The sequence below is a fragment of the Leptonotus elevatus genome, chromosome 19 (genome assembly GCF_054856555.1).
Source record: "Leptonotus elevatus isolate MCC_2025b chromosome 19, RoL_Lele_1.0, whole genome shotgun sequence".
In the NCBI taxonomy this organism is placed as follows: Eukaryota; Metazoa; Chordata; class Actinopteri; order Syngnathiformes; family Syngnathidae; genus Leptonotus; species Leptonotus elevatus.
The window spans coordinates 7,887,527-7,905,321 of record NC_141257.1 but is presented as its reverse complement, the minus strand read 5'-3'; the positions used below and the strand labels follow the sequence as shown (position 1 = coordinate 7,905,321).

General features: G+C 42.3%; 1 protein-coding gene across 2 annotated transcripts; it reads left to right on the top strand.

Annotated features, from left to right (window-relative positions):
• The first annotated feature begins 1,679 nt into the window (after positions 1 to 1,679).
• On the top strand, positions 1,680 to 17,545 carry LOC147157726 (ankyrin repeat and IBR domain-containing protein 1-like). 2 transcript variants are annotated; one of them, XM_086062541.1, is made up of 21 exons: positions 1,680 to 1,937; positions 5,023 to 5,341; positions 6,607 to 6,778; positions 6,863 to 6,994; positions 7,073 to 7,267; positions 8,099 to 8,216; positions 8,287 to 8,507; positions 8,749 to 8,837; positions 8,914 to 9,058; positions 9,816 to 9,976; positions 10,079 to 10,167; positions 10,244 to 10,374; positions 10,459 to 10,593; positions 11,250 to 11,336; positions 11,480 to 11,546; positions 11,815 to 11,960; positions 12,169 to 12,347; positions 12,428 to 12,479; positions 12,729 to 12,785; positions 12,889 to 13,012; positions 13,485 to 17,545. In XM_086062541.1, the coding sequence occupies exons 2-21, from the start codon at positions 5,154 to 5,156 to the stop codon at positions 14,525 to 14,527; spliced, it is 3,531 nt and encodes a 1,176-aa protein (XP_085918667.1). In that variant the 5' UTR covers positions 1,680 to 1,937; positions 5,023 to 5,153; the 3' UTR covers positions 14,528 to 17,545. The 2 variants fall into 2 exon arrangements, with proteins under 2 accessions (XP_085918667.1, XP_085918666.1); XM_086062540.1 differs by having other exon boundaries at positions 13,482 to 17,545.
• Positions 17,546 to 17,795: the final 250 nt, after the last annotated feature.

Here is a 17,795-nt window from a genome sequence, read left to right as displayed (position 1 = left end):
CAACTGACACTAAACAGCGCTCTTATCTCAAATTTTGGCTTGCAAGTCAAAAAAGTCATGTCGCTCTTATCTCAAGGCACTGTATATCGTGTTTCCATCTGAAACTTCCTCATCTGCATTTCACCTCCTGCGCGAGCTTTCCCAGCATGCCTTACTCACGCTGTAATGTCACACCTGAGTATAAGGTGACTCTCCACAGCCGCGGGTCATCTTGACACCATTGTGCCGCCGGGCTCCACTTTGTCCCCTTTCACAGCCGTGCAATATGCTCAACATTTTGTCCCACCCAACACCATATGGGAAATGCAAGCTGCCAAAAAATGGCGATGACCATAAGGCCTCGACAAATCCATATTTGCGCCTATTGGCTATCACCCGCGCAGACACGTCAGAGGGCCGTCGTAAGCGGCGAATGAGGTGAGGCCTAGTCACCAGCGCTTAAAAAAGAAAGAAAAAACACCCGAGATTAATGATGGAAAATTCCCAAATAGGAAGTAGTTTGGGAATGCATAAAACAACAACAATGTAGAACATATTGCATGCAGGGTGGGCCAGAAATAGACGGTGCATTTTTTTTTCTCATTTATACATTTACACATGATTATTGTCAGCAAATGTATTAGTTTAATCGGGTAACTGCTGGAAACGTCTTCCTTTAACATTTAAACATTGCCCAAAACTTTACACAACATTGCATCAGTTAAAAAATATAAGTTTCAGAGATGAACTCTTAAGTTTTAGGGGTATCAACGCAAAATGTGGGTGACGCTTCCTTCCTTCCTTTCATGCATCCTTTTCCTTCCTCCTTTTCATATCTTCCTTTCTTTTATCTTTCCTCCCTTACTTCCTACATCCCTTTCTATTATCTTTCCTTCATTCCTCGAATAAATTCATTTGAAAAGCTGCCTTATTCTGGACTTCCAGTAACGAAAAGCACCAATATCATTTATAAAAAAAAAAAAAAAAAAGCAGCCGTGACGTCACAGGATGCCAAAACGTCTTACACTCGATGCGATGCGTTCACTAACACGCTGAACAGCCGTAAAAAAGGCTTCTCTCATATGTGAGAATTCGTGCAAAACTGGGGAATGTTTTTAAGACTTATCTTCTGCAAGGAAGAAGAGATACGGGAGCTCTCTAGGTGTCTTGGATGCATATCAATAAACTGATATATCAGAATGGTGGCTCTTTTAAAATACAACACACAAAATGTGGTGCACTAGCCTCACAAAAATTAGCGTGCTTCCCGAAATACACTCATTTACAGTATGCAAGGGGAAGCAGCTGTGTTATACTGCCCCCTATTGTGCTGAAGCGGCACGTACAAAGTTCTGGTTTGATCGTGAAATAAATACATATGCTAATAACATTAAAAACCGTTTTCGTAAATGTGAAAACAGGTTGTGCTAAAATGTATTGTATTGCTGTTGTGCTTCTCATCTTCTTGGAACACTGTAGAGCAAATAATTCACAAAAACGTGAATAAACCTGCGAATAGCTGAATCCGCGGGTGCCCTACCGCCAGTTGACGGGTTTATTTATTGTTTTGAGTTACGAGCGCAGCCACGGAACGATTTAAACTCGCACGTCAAGACGCCAATGTGCGGAGAAGAAGTGAATGGACCAATCTGGTGACGGCACCCGCGCATGCGCCCTCGCTCTCCTCCATGTCAGTAACAACAACAGTGAAGCGGACCACCGCCAGCAAGTATCATCAATCCCGTCAACCGCCAGTCTCGCCCCTCTTTCGGCAGCCGCCTCACCGTCGTCGCTCCCCCAAACACCGCCCCGCCCTGCCTGCCTGCCGGCTGGCTCCCAGTGGCTGTTCTCGAGAGGATGTTCGAGCGGAGGAGAATGTCCTCCGGCGAATGACGGCGAGTTATGGCCCAGCGAAAGCTTCCATTATCCCCGCGGAGCGAGTGAAAACAGCGGCAAGGGTGAGTTGAACGCGGCAGTGATTTCACGTCGAGGGGCTAGCCTAGCACACCGCGTTAGCATCGGGAAGCTAACCAGCAGGTAGCGTCCCTTTTCCGGGTTACCTCGCGGGCTTGGGAGCTCACACTGCCGGCCGTCCTGTTGAACAAAGCGGCGGGGCCGCGTGAAGGCAAACGCCCCGACAGAGACGGTTCATTGTCGGGCTTGTGTGCCCCATTTTACCACCACCACGGGTAACCCAATTCTTAGCATATGTTGCGAAGCAGGTGTTGCTAACACTTCTGCTAAATTAACTTTTTTGCCAACACATCATACAAACTAGTCGTTCGCCGTTTATGATGCATTAAAGTGTTAAGTCATGTGGTCGTTTTGCAAAACCTATTGTTCATTAACGGAACACTTAGGCGTAAATTGAATTGATTGAGGTGTTGTTGTGGTTCGTGTGAGTGCACTACATCAGGAGTGTTTTATAAGGTGCATTTGCCATTAGAACCAATAATTAAAAATTAAAATGAGCAACGAATGTCAATCGAAACTGTACTGTGACGTATTTATGTCTTAATTGACAATTCCGAACTTAACGTCACAAGTCAAAATGGCAGCCTTCCTCGGTGAAATGACCCTCTGTCCATTGAAAAGCATTGGACTTTGGATCGTTGTAATTTGATTTGAAAATGTGATGAAATGTCATTTTCTAGTAGTAAATACTAACCAGGCACATTGTCATAGTAGTCTCTGGTTTGTATGCGAGTCACAGGCAAAGGTAATACAGTTAGTTTTCACCATGGAAAGGAAGCATTTGCATTGCGGAAATATCTTGAAAAATCCTGATGTTCGGAACTGTCATTAAGAAAATCTTAGATGAAGTTTCCCTACTTTTATTGACATATTTCAATTTTAAGTAAAAAAAATATATATATATCACTAACAAACAGATGCCACTAAAATTGTATTCTGATCTCATTTAATTGTATTCACAAATGGCTTAGTAAATAAAGTTAAAACCATTTAAGCAAAATTGGATAATTTCAGCATCGAGGCGAGGTGAATGTTTTGCGGTTTTATGTGCCATTTGTCATTCATTCCATGAACTGCATCACAACACACTCTTTCTACAGCCTACTGCAAAACATACTTTGTTTATACCATACATACTCGCCCGGGTAAACATAGTGTGAGGTGCCACATGTTGGCATTTCTCTCTCATAATAATGATTATAAAGGTCCACAGCAGCAAATCTTTCAGTGGGTGCAGTTGTTAGTAAAAACATAAAAAAAAAAAAACCCTTGTTAAGCAAATATTTGCCATTCAAAACAGCGCCGTGACTCATTGATGTCTTTCCCAAGTGTGGTTTATTCGAAGACAACCCCCCCACCTGTGGGAGTCTGGCGGCACCTAGCCAGATTAAGGTTAGCGGGTCAGGTTTAACACTTTTTTTGCCGGGTTAATAGCGTGCCCGCCCGTCTAAATAGCGCCGCATTGGGAATTCCAACGCTACTTACAGCATGTCCAGACTTCCTGCCCTTGTTTAGTGCGCACATACAGAAGAGTGAAGTGGACTGGAAGTAAAGCAGACAGGCTGGCCTATTCACTGTACCCACACTAAAAAAAGACAATTTCCAAGCATGTTGGGAAAGTTGCGCATGTGACCCGTCTGGCGCTTCATGAAATTTAGAGGAAGGGGGAGGCCTCAAGAAGAAAAGAGGGGTACATGTAGGCCGCCGCTTTATTCAAGATGGCCTAAATAAAATAAAAAAGAGGCTCTTTGTGAGAGGCCAGACAGATGGCCGTAGACCGCACGCTGTAATGATACCATGCACACACACGCACACTCAGTGGAGGAGAGGTGGGCAGGCAAGCAGGAAATGAAGCGCAACGCAGTGTTTAAAGATGGTGATTATGCTCCATGCATGTGACAAGAAGTCAAAATGTTTTTTGTTTTTTTTTTGCATCTCCTCGCTGAGCTGTTATTAGCTCACAGCAACTGCTTCTCCCAAAAATGGTGGACTTGTTGAAAAATTAAATTAACATTTAAAAAAATATATATATATATATTAAAAAAAAATACTTTCCATATATTTCTTTATTTTTTGTGTTAATTCGAATATCAATTTAATTAGCTGATTTAAATGGGGGATTTTAGTGCTTTTCCACAATAACATATTACAACATATGAAATAGATAATGATACTCCAAAAAATGGTCAGTTTTTGATGCTTTTTCTCTATTGTAAACTTAATAATAAATGACGGAATAATGTAAAGCAGTCAAATTTTCTGCCTGTAATTTATTGTTGTTAAGCGTAAAGGGACCAAAAACGTTATATTAATTTTGTAATAAACTGGCCTGTCAATCGTTTATCTGACTTTTATTCTGCCAAATATTGGAATTATCTGCTTAAAAAAAATACATATTGCCTGGGTCCTAATGTTAATTTACAATCTAAAATGTGTTCAATGTGTCACACATTTAATTTAATGTAAAAATTGATTTGTCCTTCATATTTTAAACATACAAATATATAAAATTCTTAATTGACTTGAGAAATCAAAATTTTCGCAAAATCTTAAGAATTCTAAAAATATTTTTTTCCCTTTTTTTCCCCCTCCAAATTTCATCGCATTTTTCTATGACAAAAATGTGTTGGAAACACCTGTTGCAGGCAGTCAACTTGTGATCTGCTCCATTGCGTCTTGAAGAATACAACTGCCAACAGCACACACACATGTGTGTGTGCACGTAGACAGCCCACTCGATGCAAATCCAGCGGTGGTATCGAGCGTGCGGTGCTTTTCATCAGTGCCTGGAGGGGAATCAATGGCTTGTGTATGATTAACCTCCCCCCTCTCTTGCCTGTCCCTCTTTATAATTATCTCTCTTGTCTTTTATTTTCTTTTTCTCCTGCCACTTACCCACCCCACCACACCCCACTCAGTCTTTTCGGTAATATAACATGCACAGCTGATAGATTGATGTGTTTGTCTGCTGCCTCCATCTTCTTTTTTCACTTCATTCCTTCCTTCGCCGGCTTCTCTCGCATCCGTCTTTCCATTTTCCTTATCGTCCAATCGCTTTCTCTTTCTCAGGGCAGGGCTGGACCGCTAAGCCATGTTGCTGTGAGTTGTGAGCTGTTCCTGAGCAGGGGAGGAGGAGGAGGAGGAGGAGGAAGAAGGAGGAAGGAGTTTGCCACACATCCCGTCGGGGGGCCGCCGCCGCCATGGGCAACGCAGCCACCAAGTTCCGGAAGGCGCTGGTGGGCGGCGACGAGGCGCTGACCTGGCAGCTGTATGAGGGCAACCCACAGTTCAGGGATGGCCTGGACCCCAACGCCTCGTACGGAGAGCAGTACCAGCACAACACGCCGCTGCACTACGCGTGCCGCCACGCCATGACGCGGCTGCTCAGGTGAAAGGCACTTTTCTCGCTTTGTTGTTTTTTGGACCACGCTCGGCTGGTGGGTAATACCAGTTCTGCAGGACGCTCGTATTTGACTGAATGACAATTAGCAGTTCATGAAAGGAGCGTGTCTATTCGTGCACTTTTCCTTTTCCTCGTTCTCAAAGATAACTAGTTGACTTAATAAAATAGAATTTCCAGAAACTGACTTTTACCACATTTTCCCATACAAGGTGATTTTTAATTTTCAGCATTTAAAAATGTACTCTAATTGTAATGCAAAATAGCTTTTGAATTTTTAAAGTAAACAATTTTTACCCAACAGAAAATGTGTTTTATTTTGATTTCAGAAACAATGTTTAAAAAAAAAAGTACCACAAATAAAGCATCCGATTTTTTTCTTGGATGTTTTAGTCCAAATTTGACTTGTGCCACATTTCCCCCACAAAATTTGATATTTATCTCAGTTTTAAAAAGCTCTAAAAATACAACATTTTTGGATTTGATTTACAAAATTGCAATTAGCTTTGCCCCACATTTACCAATAGCTTTTATTTTTTTTAATGAAGAAATACATTTTAAAATGACTTGTATCCCATAAAAAAAAAAAACATTAGATACAATACAATTTTAAAATAAAAATGAATAATGTTAGACTTTTTTCCCCCAAATTTTTATTTATTTATAATTGTGTATTTTTTGGGGAATTATTTTATATATTAAAACCCCCACCAAAAAAATAGTTCAATTTTCTGTACCTTTTATCCTATTTAGGGTTCCAGGTAAGCCAGAACAAGAATGTTGTCGAAATATATATAATGTTTTTAAATGTAACTAGAAAATAGGAACATTTATTTTGTGTTGTTTTAAAAAGATAGTTTTGTTCCACATTTTTCAAATGCAAAATACTTTTTAAATTGACTAGAAAAATGTGACTACTTATTATTAGTATTTCCTCAGATATTTAATCAACTACAGAGGGTGCTTAGCATGGCACACATCATAGTAACAGCCACCTTTTTTTCCCTCGGTGAAAATACTGTAGAAAAAGGCACCGTCAATTCCAGGCGTGGCATTTATTTCATCTTGTAGATCTGTTTTCTTGTGGAAAATCTTGACTGTAATTGTCAAATAGAAAATGATATAATTGTGAGCGTGTCAGGCCACATTTCAATTATCCCGGAAATGCAAAGCAGAAACAGTCCTGGTCGTCTCCTCCCTCTACGTGCCATCAATCTCCATTCATGTTGCCATTTCCTTTTTTCCCTGCGCAGGTCCTTCTTGTTCAGCAAGGAGGGCAACCCCAACAAGCGCAACGTGCGCAACGAGACGTGCCTCCACGTGCTGTGCCAGGGCCCGCTCATCCTGCTGCTGCCCGAGGGGGCGCTGTCGCCACGCCTCGCCCGGCCTCAGCGGGACGAGCAGCGGCGGGCCGACTGCCTGCAGGTACTGCCGACAAAAATAAAAATAAGCACGCACGGAAGGGGGGATTTCAGTGGTTTTTTTCCCCCCCCCCGGGGGGTTTGCCAGATGATCCTGAGCTGGACGGGGGCTCGGCTGGAGGGAGGCCAGTACGAGAAGGCCAACGTCAACGCGACAGACAACCGCCGAAGCACCTGTCTGCACTACGCCGCCGCGTCAGGCATGAAGAGCTGCGTGGAGGTGATTTCCTTCGCCAAGTTGCCTGGCGATTAACGTAGCGCAAAGCGACTTAATGTTAACTTCGGCCGCGTCGTCCAGCTGCTCATCCGGAGCGAGGCGGACCTGTTTATCGAGGACGATGACAAGCTAACGCCGTGCGACCACGCCGAGCGCCACCACCACACCGAGCTGGCCCTCAGCCTCGAGTCGCAGATGGTTTTCTCCTCCTCCCCGGGGTCTGGAGCGCGGCCGCAGGACGCGCGTGGCGAAGTCAAACTGCTACAGTACAAAGAGGTGAGCAATCGAAGACATCACAGGTGCTGTATCTGACTGGCCATTTTGTTGGTTAAATGACAAGAGTGAGTGGAAGAAAATTCTAACTAAGACATTTCCCTTCATTTCTAGTGTCTTTGGTGTTTACAAACTTTGTTATTTTGATCATTTAATACCAGTTTTGCAATGCAATATTAAGTACAAATATTTTCAAAGTGCAATTTGTAGCAAGGGTGTAAGACTAAGACTAAAATAAACAAAGTAGTAAAAAAAATTAAGTGTCCTATTTTCAATTTATTTATAGTTTTTTTTAAACTATATTTACGTTTGTATTTTACATTTTTTAATTTAATTTTATTGTATTCTTATTTTTGCTTTTTAATTATTTTTCTATTCAGTTTTTAGAGTAATTTAGTGGTTCTAGATTTGTTTATTTTTAGATTACTTGTTTCATTAAAACTAATTGTTTATTTTTAATATTGTATATTTTATTTTTTATTTTCCAATCTTGATGTAAAGAATTTTGTTTTTATGAAGTTTGCAATGTATTTCTGTATTTTTAAAAGTATAATCAAATATATCAAATATTACACAAATTTATTAATTTTATTTTTTATATAAAAAATTTTTATTTTATTTTAGTTGCATAATTTCTTTAGAAAAATATTTTCTTGTACTGTGTTTAGGTTCGGTGTTTTTATTTTACCATACAGGTTAAGTTTATATATTTTCTGTAATTTTATTGTAATACAGTTTATTATCTATTAGTTAGGACTTTTGAAGAGCGAGTGGTTAGGAGCACACTTTTCATTTCTTTTGAACATGTGCTACTGTTATTAATTGATCTTGCAGCCTTACGAGGGCCTGAAGCTGCAAGACCTTCGCCGGCTGAAGGACATGCTGATCGTGGAGACGGCCGACATGTTACAAGCGCCCCTTTTCACTGCCGAGGCCTTGCTGAGAGCGCATGGTACACTCCACAATCTGCACCTCTCCTCTAGTAACTCTTTGACCACACGCAAACGGTTTCCCGTCCTCAGACTGGGACAGGGAGAAACTGCTGGAGGCGTGGATGTCGGATGCCGAGGGCTGCTGCCAGCGCTCGGGCGTCACCATGCCCACACCGCCGCCCAGCGGGTACAACGCATGGGACACGCTGCCCTCGCCGCGCACCCCCCGGACACCGCGCTCGCCCGTCACGCTCACATTCACCTCCCCCACGGACAGCTGCCTCACACCCGCTGACGAAGGCCTGGCCACGGTGAGACCCCATGCTTTTATCAATAACGAAAATGAACAAAAACGAACTATTGTGTGTATTTTATTTTCTTCTATGTCAGTTTAATACATCCATTTTGGGGTTTATTTTATATTTTAATTGTATTTATTTTTGCATTACTGTATGGCTTTAAAAAATTACAAAACTAACAAACTTGCATTAAAAAACAAAAACAGAATTTAAAGAAATATTCCAAGGTGAAAACTGTTCCATGTGTGCACAGTGTGGCATCTGCCTGTGCTCCATCTCCATCTTTGAGGACCCCGTGGACATGTCCTGTGGCCACGAGTTCTGCCGGGCTTGCTGGGAAGGGTACGTTTCAACTCGACCGTGGCATCTGGAAAGCAAATGTCGGCGTGTTGAACATCCCCCCACCATTTTGCTTCAGGTTCCTGAACGTGAAGATCCAGGAGGGCGAGGCGCACAACATCTTCTGCCCCGCCTACGAGTGCTACCAGCTGGTGCCCGTGCACGTCATCGAGAGCGTGGTCTCCCGCGAGATGGACCAGCGCTACCTGCAGTTTGACATCAAGGTGCCACCGCTAACGGCTAACATGCTAATTCCAAGGCGTTATTTGCAGTGGTTAACACATTTCATGTTCAGAGTCCAGACACACCGAGTGAAAATCTGCCAATATAGCAACATTTTTTACAATGTACATTCAGCCTGTTAAACAATTCATTTGATGGTTATATACTTATTGAAACAAATTAACAAAAACAAAATTTTAAGCATAAATTGTTTAGAAAATGCTTTACAGCAGTAGGTTTTTTTTTTTACACTAAGTACCACCTAAAAAAGTTTTTAGTGTTAAAATTACATTTACTATTATTGTCAGCCACTGCAACGTTGTGCGTAATTTGAATAGCTACACAGTACTTTAGTATATATAGGAAAATAAATAAATAATAATAGTATATATAGGAAATATTTTTTTTTAATAATAATTAATCTAATTCCTTAAAACCAAACAAAAACGTTTTTGTTTGAGAATATGACGTTAACAGCAGCTATAATCAGAGCCCAAGACAATGATCATCCCTCGAGACTGCTTAAATATTCATTATTTTATTTTTACCTTTATATTTTATGTAGGTTGACCTTTTATTTGCATTTTAATCAATGTGTGCTTTACGTAAACCTGTAAAAATCATTAAAAACGATTGAGTAATATGTCCAACAGATTGTTTTATGAATTCCACAAAAAAACGAAGCTACGTTATAGTGAAAAGGCATTCTGTATTTCCTTTCCGACATATTTTTTATCCTTTTGTCTTCCTGGACTGCAGGCCTTTGTGGAGAACAATCCAGCCATCCGCTGGTGTCCGGCGGCACGCTGTGAGCGGGCAGTGCGGCTCGCCCGGCCCGGCCCGGGCGAGAGCGACCCGCACGGCTTCCCGCTGCTGCCCTCGCCGGCTGTCGACTGCGGCAAGGGCCACCTCTTCTGCTGGTAAACTCACATTTCAACCACGTTGCCTAAGCCTTCACACTTGTCTTTTTGCATTTTTGCTGACGATTTTTGGGCTTGTGGTTGTTGCGCGTGTTCCCCCAGGGAGTGCCTCGGCGAGGCCCACGAGCCGTGCGACTGCCACATGTGGAGGAATTGGCTTCAGAAAGTCACCGAGATGAAACCTGAGGAGCGTAAGTCTTGCCGCAGATCGGTGGCATGTAGTGTGCAGATTTTGAGGAGGTTCAAACGCGTGCGCTTGTTTCGCAGTGGCAGGTGTGAGCGAGGCTTACGAGGACGCCGCAAACTGCCTCTGGCTGCTGACCAACTCTAAGCCATGTGCCAACTGCAAGTCCCCCATTCAGAAGAACGAGGGCTGCAACCACATGCAGTGTGCCAAGGTGGGATTGTGTGAAGAAACGCAGCCTGCGCGGTGCGCACACTTTATTAAAAAAATGTTTTTATCTGCAATGATGCTTTTTCAGTGCAAGTACGACTTCTGCTGGATCTGCCTTGAGGAGTGGAAGAAGCACAGCTCATCAACGGGAGGATACTACCGCTGCACACGCTACGAAGTCATCCAGCAGCTGGAGGAGCAGTCCAAAGAGATGACTGTTGAGGTGCAAATACTCGCTCACTCAGAAAAGACTTTAGTCGTTAATTACTTTATTTATTTATTCACGGAATCGGACTTTTTATCAATGTCTTGAAAAAATATTCCTTGTAAAATTTGAACTTTTTTCCTTGGCACATCTTCAATCTCGTAGTATTCTTTTTGTTAACAAAATTAGGTCAAAAACAAATAGTACAACTTTTTTTCCTGAGCAACAATTACCCTACATTTTTTTGTAATATTACAACTTTGCTCTCTCTCTGAAAATACTGTTTTTGGAATATTTTTTGACTTTTTCTTTGGAATATAAAATGACTTTAATCTTGTACTATTGTGACTTTTTGCTAAAAAAAAAAAAAAAAGGCATCTAATTTCTATGACTTCAAGACTGGTATATTAGATATATAAAAAAATCTACCTTTTTTCTCACAAGAAATACTACGGTACATAAATATTGTAATGTCGGAACTTTTCTCAAAAATATAACATACTTTTTTTCTTGTGAAGAATTTCAATATTAATCTAATAAATGCCCTTCATTAAAAAAAAAAAAATCTCAATGGCTTTTTAATGATCAAGTATGACATGCAGGAAGGCTTGAGTAGTAAGATAAAAACTTAATTCTATCAATATTATGACGTTGTCCAAAATGTTGTTTCATAGGCTGAGAAGAAGCACAAAAGCTTCCAGGAGCTGGACCGCTTCATGCACTACTACACCCGATTCAAGAACCATGAGCACAGTTACAAGGTGACCCAACACACAATTGGGGGGGGGGGGGGCGTAGCCTACCTTCTATATCTTTGACATTTTACCACAAAATGTCTTGCAAAGTCACTTCCTGTCAGTGTTGTTGTCCACTTTTGAATGATTCTTGTTGTTGTGTTTGTTAGCTGGAGCAGAAACTGCTGAAGACGGCCAAGGAGAAGATGGAGCAGCTGAGCAGAGCCTTCTTTAGCCGTGAGTTGCTTTCACCTGAAACAAAAAGTTGTTTGCCCAACAAGATTAAGTGCCCACTCTTAAAAAGTCTGTTATGTTCTGGGGCTGCCTTGCTCCACCAGACACTGGATGTCTTGAATCTGTTCCGAGGTCAAAGAAAACTCAGAACACACTGAGATTCTGTCACAAAATGTGTCCGAAATGTTGATTTCTGTTATTCCGGGGCTGCTTTTCTGCATCCGGCACAAGCGCAATTATTAAGGCTCTCTGATTTGTGTGTCCGCGCCAGGTGAGGGTGCCCCGCCCGACACCCGCTTCATCGAGGACGGTGTGAGCGAGCTGCTGAAGACACGGCGCGTGCTGAAGTGCTCGTACCCTTACGGCTTCTTCCTGCAGCAGGGCAGCACGCAGAAGGAGATTTTTGAGCTCATGCAGGTGGTACATTGTGGACACCTCAAATTGTTGCAATTGCCTACATTCATAGTGAACTGTAAAGATAAACCAACTTTGATCGCAAAGCACTTGCAAGATACTTTTCTATAGTACTCTTTTAGCGGCATCTTCGGCATTTGGTATTCGTGATGTTCTCCGGACAAATTCACAAGCTGTAAGTTTGCCAACGTCGTGCATCTCTCCCGGCCAGACGGACTTGGAGATGGTGGTGGAGGACCTGGCGCAGAAGGTGAACCGCTCCTACCTGAGGACGCCGTGCCACAAGATCGTCAGCGCCGCCCGCCTGGTCCAGCAGAAGCGGCAGGAGTTCTTGGCGTCGGTGGCCCGCGGCGTGGCGCCCAACGACTCGCCAGAGCTCCCGCGCAGGAGGTAAAGAATGTTTGGGGGGGAAAAAACTAAAACAAAACAGATCAGTAACAACCACTGCAATTTGTGTTTGTTTGCTTCAGCTACCCTGGAGGATCGTGGGATTGGGAGTATTTGGGCTTTGCCTCTCCTGAGGTAAATCGAAAGTTTTAATCGTTTTAGAACTCTGTTGGTTTGTGGTTGACCCTGATGACTTGCACTGGAGGGTTCCGGGTTTGAAAAAAACAGCTACCAGCTCAGGTTTTTGTCCAGTTACCCCCGGCTTCCTGCACATTGCAAAGACATGCGTGTCATGTTCATTGAAGATTTGAAATTGTACATAAGTATAAATATGAGGGCGAATGGTTGTGTGTAATCATGCTCTCACGTTCATGTGTGTCTTAGATGGGGAGTCGGCACTCTGTGCTGGGAGCAGGAGACCAAAGAGACCGAACATCGCAGGTTGAATTCTTAGGGTTTTTTTTGCGTGGGGAGGTGGATGTAAATTATGTGGTGGTTTTCATTGTGTATAAAATGGACTTAGGACTGGTTTGGTGCTCAACAGGATTTTGCTGACATTCAGTACCGCCGGCGGCACCGAGCGCGGCGCAGGGGAGACATGCTGAATCTGCACAATCTCCGAAGCAGCAGCAACACGCCAGAGAGCAGCAGGAGGAGCGACAGCACAGGTCCAACATTTGCTGCATGCGCACACGCACACACAAAATCCTCGTCTTGTCTGCCAGAGTGGTTAAAGGATTATGCTGTTCCACTGCAGGCCTGTAGGTGGCAGTAATGCGAGTTATAAAAATGCATGCAAAGAAATTGACTAAAATAATTCTCAATACAACTTTAAACCTTTTAATATCAACATTTTTACCCCAAAATTATTCAGATGTTGTAATATGGCTTTTTTTCCTCCCAAAAATTAATTTAATCCTGTAATAACACCTTTAAAAAAGAAAAATAGATTCTATCTCATATTGCTCCCTTTTTCCTCTCAGAAAACTACATCTTTAAATCCTACAATTTACCATTACCTCTGAAAATCCGACATTATTCCTGCTAAGTGCACGAGACATCGCCACCCACTCAAAACTGACTCGTGTGTACCGTACTTTCCATTGACTTTAGTGTGCTGTTTTTGTTTCCTTCCAGAAGGCCTTGAAAGGGGCGAGGGCCGGCGTAGAGCGCTGGGCTCCCTGGACGAGGACGACCCCAACATCCTGCTGGCCATCCAGCTGTCCCTTCAGGAGTCTCGGCGAGAGCGAGACCATGAGGGCGGCCCCGAGCTGGAACGCAGGCTGCAGGGCCCACCGGGGTGTCCGGCCGAGGACCCAGGCGACGCCCCCGATGTCCCTCTCGGAGCGACGAGAGGCTCATTGTCTCTTCCCGACCCTCCGCGCCCTCCCCACAGGACAGACTCCTCGTGTTGTTCTTCTGCGCCGTCCGCGCTGCCATCCACCACCTTGCCCCTCCCTCCTCCGCCTCCCCCGCTCAGCGCCGAGCTGCTGAAGCTGGGGGACAGCCTTATGAAACTCGGGGACCCGGCTCCTCCCGATTCGGACCCGCAGAGTCACTGCCGCGCAAGCACACGTCCGGCCGAGCCCGAACACACTGCCCGCGAGAGTCCGTCCGACTATGCTCTCCAACCCCCCGCCCAGTTGTGCCTCCCGTCTCCGGAGCTTGAACCCGAGCTGCTGCTGCTGTCCCCCGTCATCCCGCCGGGGGGGCCTTTCACCCCCAGCGACCCACAGAGCCTGGAGGCCTTGGACCCCGCCGCCAGCGCCCAGCTGCTGGACAACATCATGGCCTGGTTCAACCACAACATCACACCGCAGAACAACCCGCAGAGCCTGGCCCTCATCCCCTCGCCGCCCACCACCGAGAGCGACTCGTCCCCGGACACGCTCACGGATGCGGCCGCAGAGACCTTCGCCTCCCCACCCGCCACCATCGACTGGCAGCCCCCGGAGGGCCAGCCGGACCCACCCGACTCCTGCCCCAACCGGCCCAGCACGCTGGAGCTGGACAGCAGAGTGACCGAGGACGAGGAGGAGGCGGCGGAGGAAGTGTTAGAAAGTGGCGGAGGGGTGGCGGCTGCGTCGTCTCACGCAGACGCCCCCACAGACTTGGACCTGGTCCTCCAGCTGGAGGAGGACCAGTCCCCGGTGGAGTGGGAGGAGAAAGTCCACTTGGTGTGAGGTAAAAGAAGAGAGCTGCTGTTTACTGCGTGTAGTATGATGACGATTCTTATTATTATCCAATCCAACCTTGGTTCACAAACAAGATTTTCACGTTTTGCTTTGTTTCACAAACATAAACATTTATACGGTCCATGCGTCACGTGTCTCACATCAAGATATTCATCTTTTTCTGTTGGTCCTCATTCTCGCTCCCAAAAACGTGACAAGAGCAAGTGATGGTGCTCTTAGGAAGTCAAATCACATTAGTGTTGGGACAAAGGAGGAAATAATAGCTAAAGATGGCAGTGGTGTGCGTGTTATCATTTCGCTATGCGGTTTGATTTGGCACAATCTTCATATAGTGTTTTCATTTCATTTTTTTATTTAAAAAAATCATTAAAAAACAGTTCAACATAATGTTTTAGTGCTGAACCAGATTATTTGTATTCAGAGTTCGTGAACCGAGGTTTGACTAATTATAATTCTGATTATGTTTCGAGAGGATGTGAAGACAGATGTCACGTGACGGGCAGTTTTTTTTTTTTGTACTTGTTTTTAACGTTTGTGTTTAAAAATCAAAACAAATCACAGCAAAACTGCTGAGATGGTCACAAATGCGTAAAATGCTGCACATTGTGCTTTAATTTATTTCCATTAATCACTTGTCCACATATAATCAGGTATTTATTTTGTATATTTTTTAATCCAAAAGTATTTTATGTGATATTAATTTAGCGTAGTTTTTTTTTTTTTTTTTTTTACTATAGCAAATTATTTCCACCGTAATTACTATAATGGTTTCTTATGGTGATACATGGCGGCAGCCATTTTGGTTTTTGTTATTCGCTGTGGTGTCTTATTTTGTTTTACCAAATTCCTTGCCTTACAGAGGCCCACATTATACATCCAAGAAATCTCCATCCATGTGAACATTGTATGCAAAAGCAGACAGGTGGTGTTGTAACTCCTTAACCAATCGCAAAGTCAAAAGCCATTCACAAAAAATTGTTTTTTTTAATGTTTGATTAAAATACCCGAAATTCATAGTTGTTGTTTTTTTATTGAAGGAAAGCCATTTCCGAAAAAGATAAAAAATAGCCAATTAAAAATTAAACTGAGCTTTTGTGGAAGCCATAAAAAAAGCCAATTTTCCCATGTATAAAAAAAAAATTTTAATGTAGAAAAATGTAACAAATAATATTTTTGACCATATTCAAGCAATTTTACCAAGTAAGGTTTTATTTGTTTTACAAAGGTGTACAAAAAAAATTAATACAGTACTGTATAATAATCTTCATCCACACATACAGTGCATGCCAAAACAACAGGTGGCGCTGTAAATTGTATCATCTGATTATCCAAAAAGAAACCCGAAGAAAGCCATTTCTGAAGAGAAAAAAAAACATAATAAACAAAACAAAACAAAAAATGAGACAAGAGAAACTGGGAAAAAATAACCAACAATTTTTTTCATCTACATCCAATTATAACTTTAAAATGGGAAACATTAAACATATAAAAACATAAAAACTCTCTGTGGGTCCCCACACCCCCCTTGTTTTTTTTTTGTTTTTTTTTATAGAACCTGTGTTTTTAACATGTGAACTTGTACACAATTATCATTTATAATCTCCATCTATGTAAACACTAAACAGTGTATGCCAAAGTAACAGGTGGTAACTCCTGTAATCTGAGGTTTCATCTTTTTGGCCATTTCCAGAAAAGGCATAAAAACTGAGATAACACCTATGTCAAACTTTTGTTTAAATGTGAACAATTTCCAAAAGTTTTTAGAAACTTTTTGCTTTGATTTTCTTGAATATTTGTGTTTGTGTGGACATGGCCTCAAAAGTGTTTGTTCAGTGGCATTTTGGTGCTTCAATCCAAACAAACAGCCAATGCTTTTTTTTTCCAGCTATGGAGGGGAAAAAACAATCCTGCTGTAGCCTTCGCAGCTAGTGTTAGCGTTAGTTAGCGTACTGTACAATCAAGAGGGCCTCATTTTGATACTGGACCTTCGAGCACACTGTGCCTGCAGGAGACAAACCACGCACTCTGCTTTTTATTATAGTTTTCCTTTTTGTTTGCCAACAGATACGCTAATTAGTAATACAGTATCACAATTTATTAGGTCAGTCATTTCTTCTTCCTTTTTTAAAGTGTCCATTTCTGAAGTGCCATTCATCTTCATCTACACTATTGCCATCAGTGGAGTATCTTGATTGTAGCAAAAAAATAACGCAGATGTCAGTACATGATTCTGGAAAAATGTCATTGCTTTTAAGGGTTGTACCATTAAAAAAAAGAAAAAAGAAAAAAAGGGGGGGGGGAAGGCTTTTCTTTTTTCCTCCTGTACTGAGAAAATGTGTGTGTTGTTAATTGACATATTTCTGTCTGTGTGCCTTTTTTGTTGTTGTAAAAATTAGTTTCAATCATGTTTTTATTTTAAGCTATTTATTCTATTGTTTTTTTTTTTTCTCTCCTTCCAATCAGAATTTGACTTTACAGACTGCAATGTGCCGCTAAAAAATCCTCCACGAGCCCAAGTTAGACACCAGGGACAAACCATGTAGCCTCAAAATGTGTTTTGACATCAAAATACGATTTGGTGCTTTTAATTTCCTTTTAATCCAGTTGGGAAATTTTAGGATTAGTATGTGAAAATCTAGCAATTGTTGCGTTATTTCCTGCAACATACTGTACAATGGCGGCAATGCCCTCTTGTGAATGTTTTGTTAAAAAAAAAAAAAAGACAGGTTAACATTTCATGCCCCTATTTTATTTTAGTAAGTGTGACACTCACTTGGTAATTTCTAAATGATTTATTTTCTTTGGCATGTGGTGACGGTTATATTGTGAAACCTCCAAGATTATCAGGAAAGGGCATTTCATGCTCGTCTATGATACTTGATACATTCCCACTTACATCCATAAGAGTAGTTCTTCAATGTGTGGCTAAAAAAACAAAAATGTAAAATGGAAGTGTGTCAGTGCAAAGTTTACGCTCAATTAAAAAGAAAAGAAAAAATGTTCGGAGATGCTTGAGTACTCTGTGTGGGAATATTGTGTTTGTGTGGGTGTTTTTTTTAATTCACAAAATATTTTTTATGTCATATATAAACACATTGTCTAACACACCCTAAAAAGCCTCTTTGGGGTTTAGTTATTGTGTTAATAATCTCACAGATACCTCCAAATAATAAGATTTAGAGGAGATAAAATGCAAAAAGCTGCGGTCACGCAAGTGCAGTGTTCCTCCTTGCCTGTTAGTGGCACTGTGGCCACG

Coding starts and splice junctions, on each gene's coding strand:
- LOC147157726 (XM_086062540.1), top strand. CDS start 5,154: ATGGGCAACGCAGCCACCAAGTTCCGGAAGGCGCTGGTGGGCGGCGAC. Junction 7,268..8,098: donor AACTGCTACAGTACAAAGAG/GTGAGCAATCGA, acceptor TTGATCTTGCAG/CCTTACGAGGGCCTGAAGCT. Junction 9,059..9,815: donor ACCTGCAGTTTGACATCAAG/GTGCCACCGCTA, acceptor CCTGGACTGCAG/GCCTTTGTGGAGAACAATCC.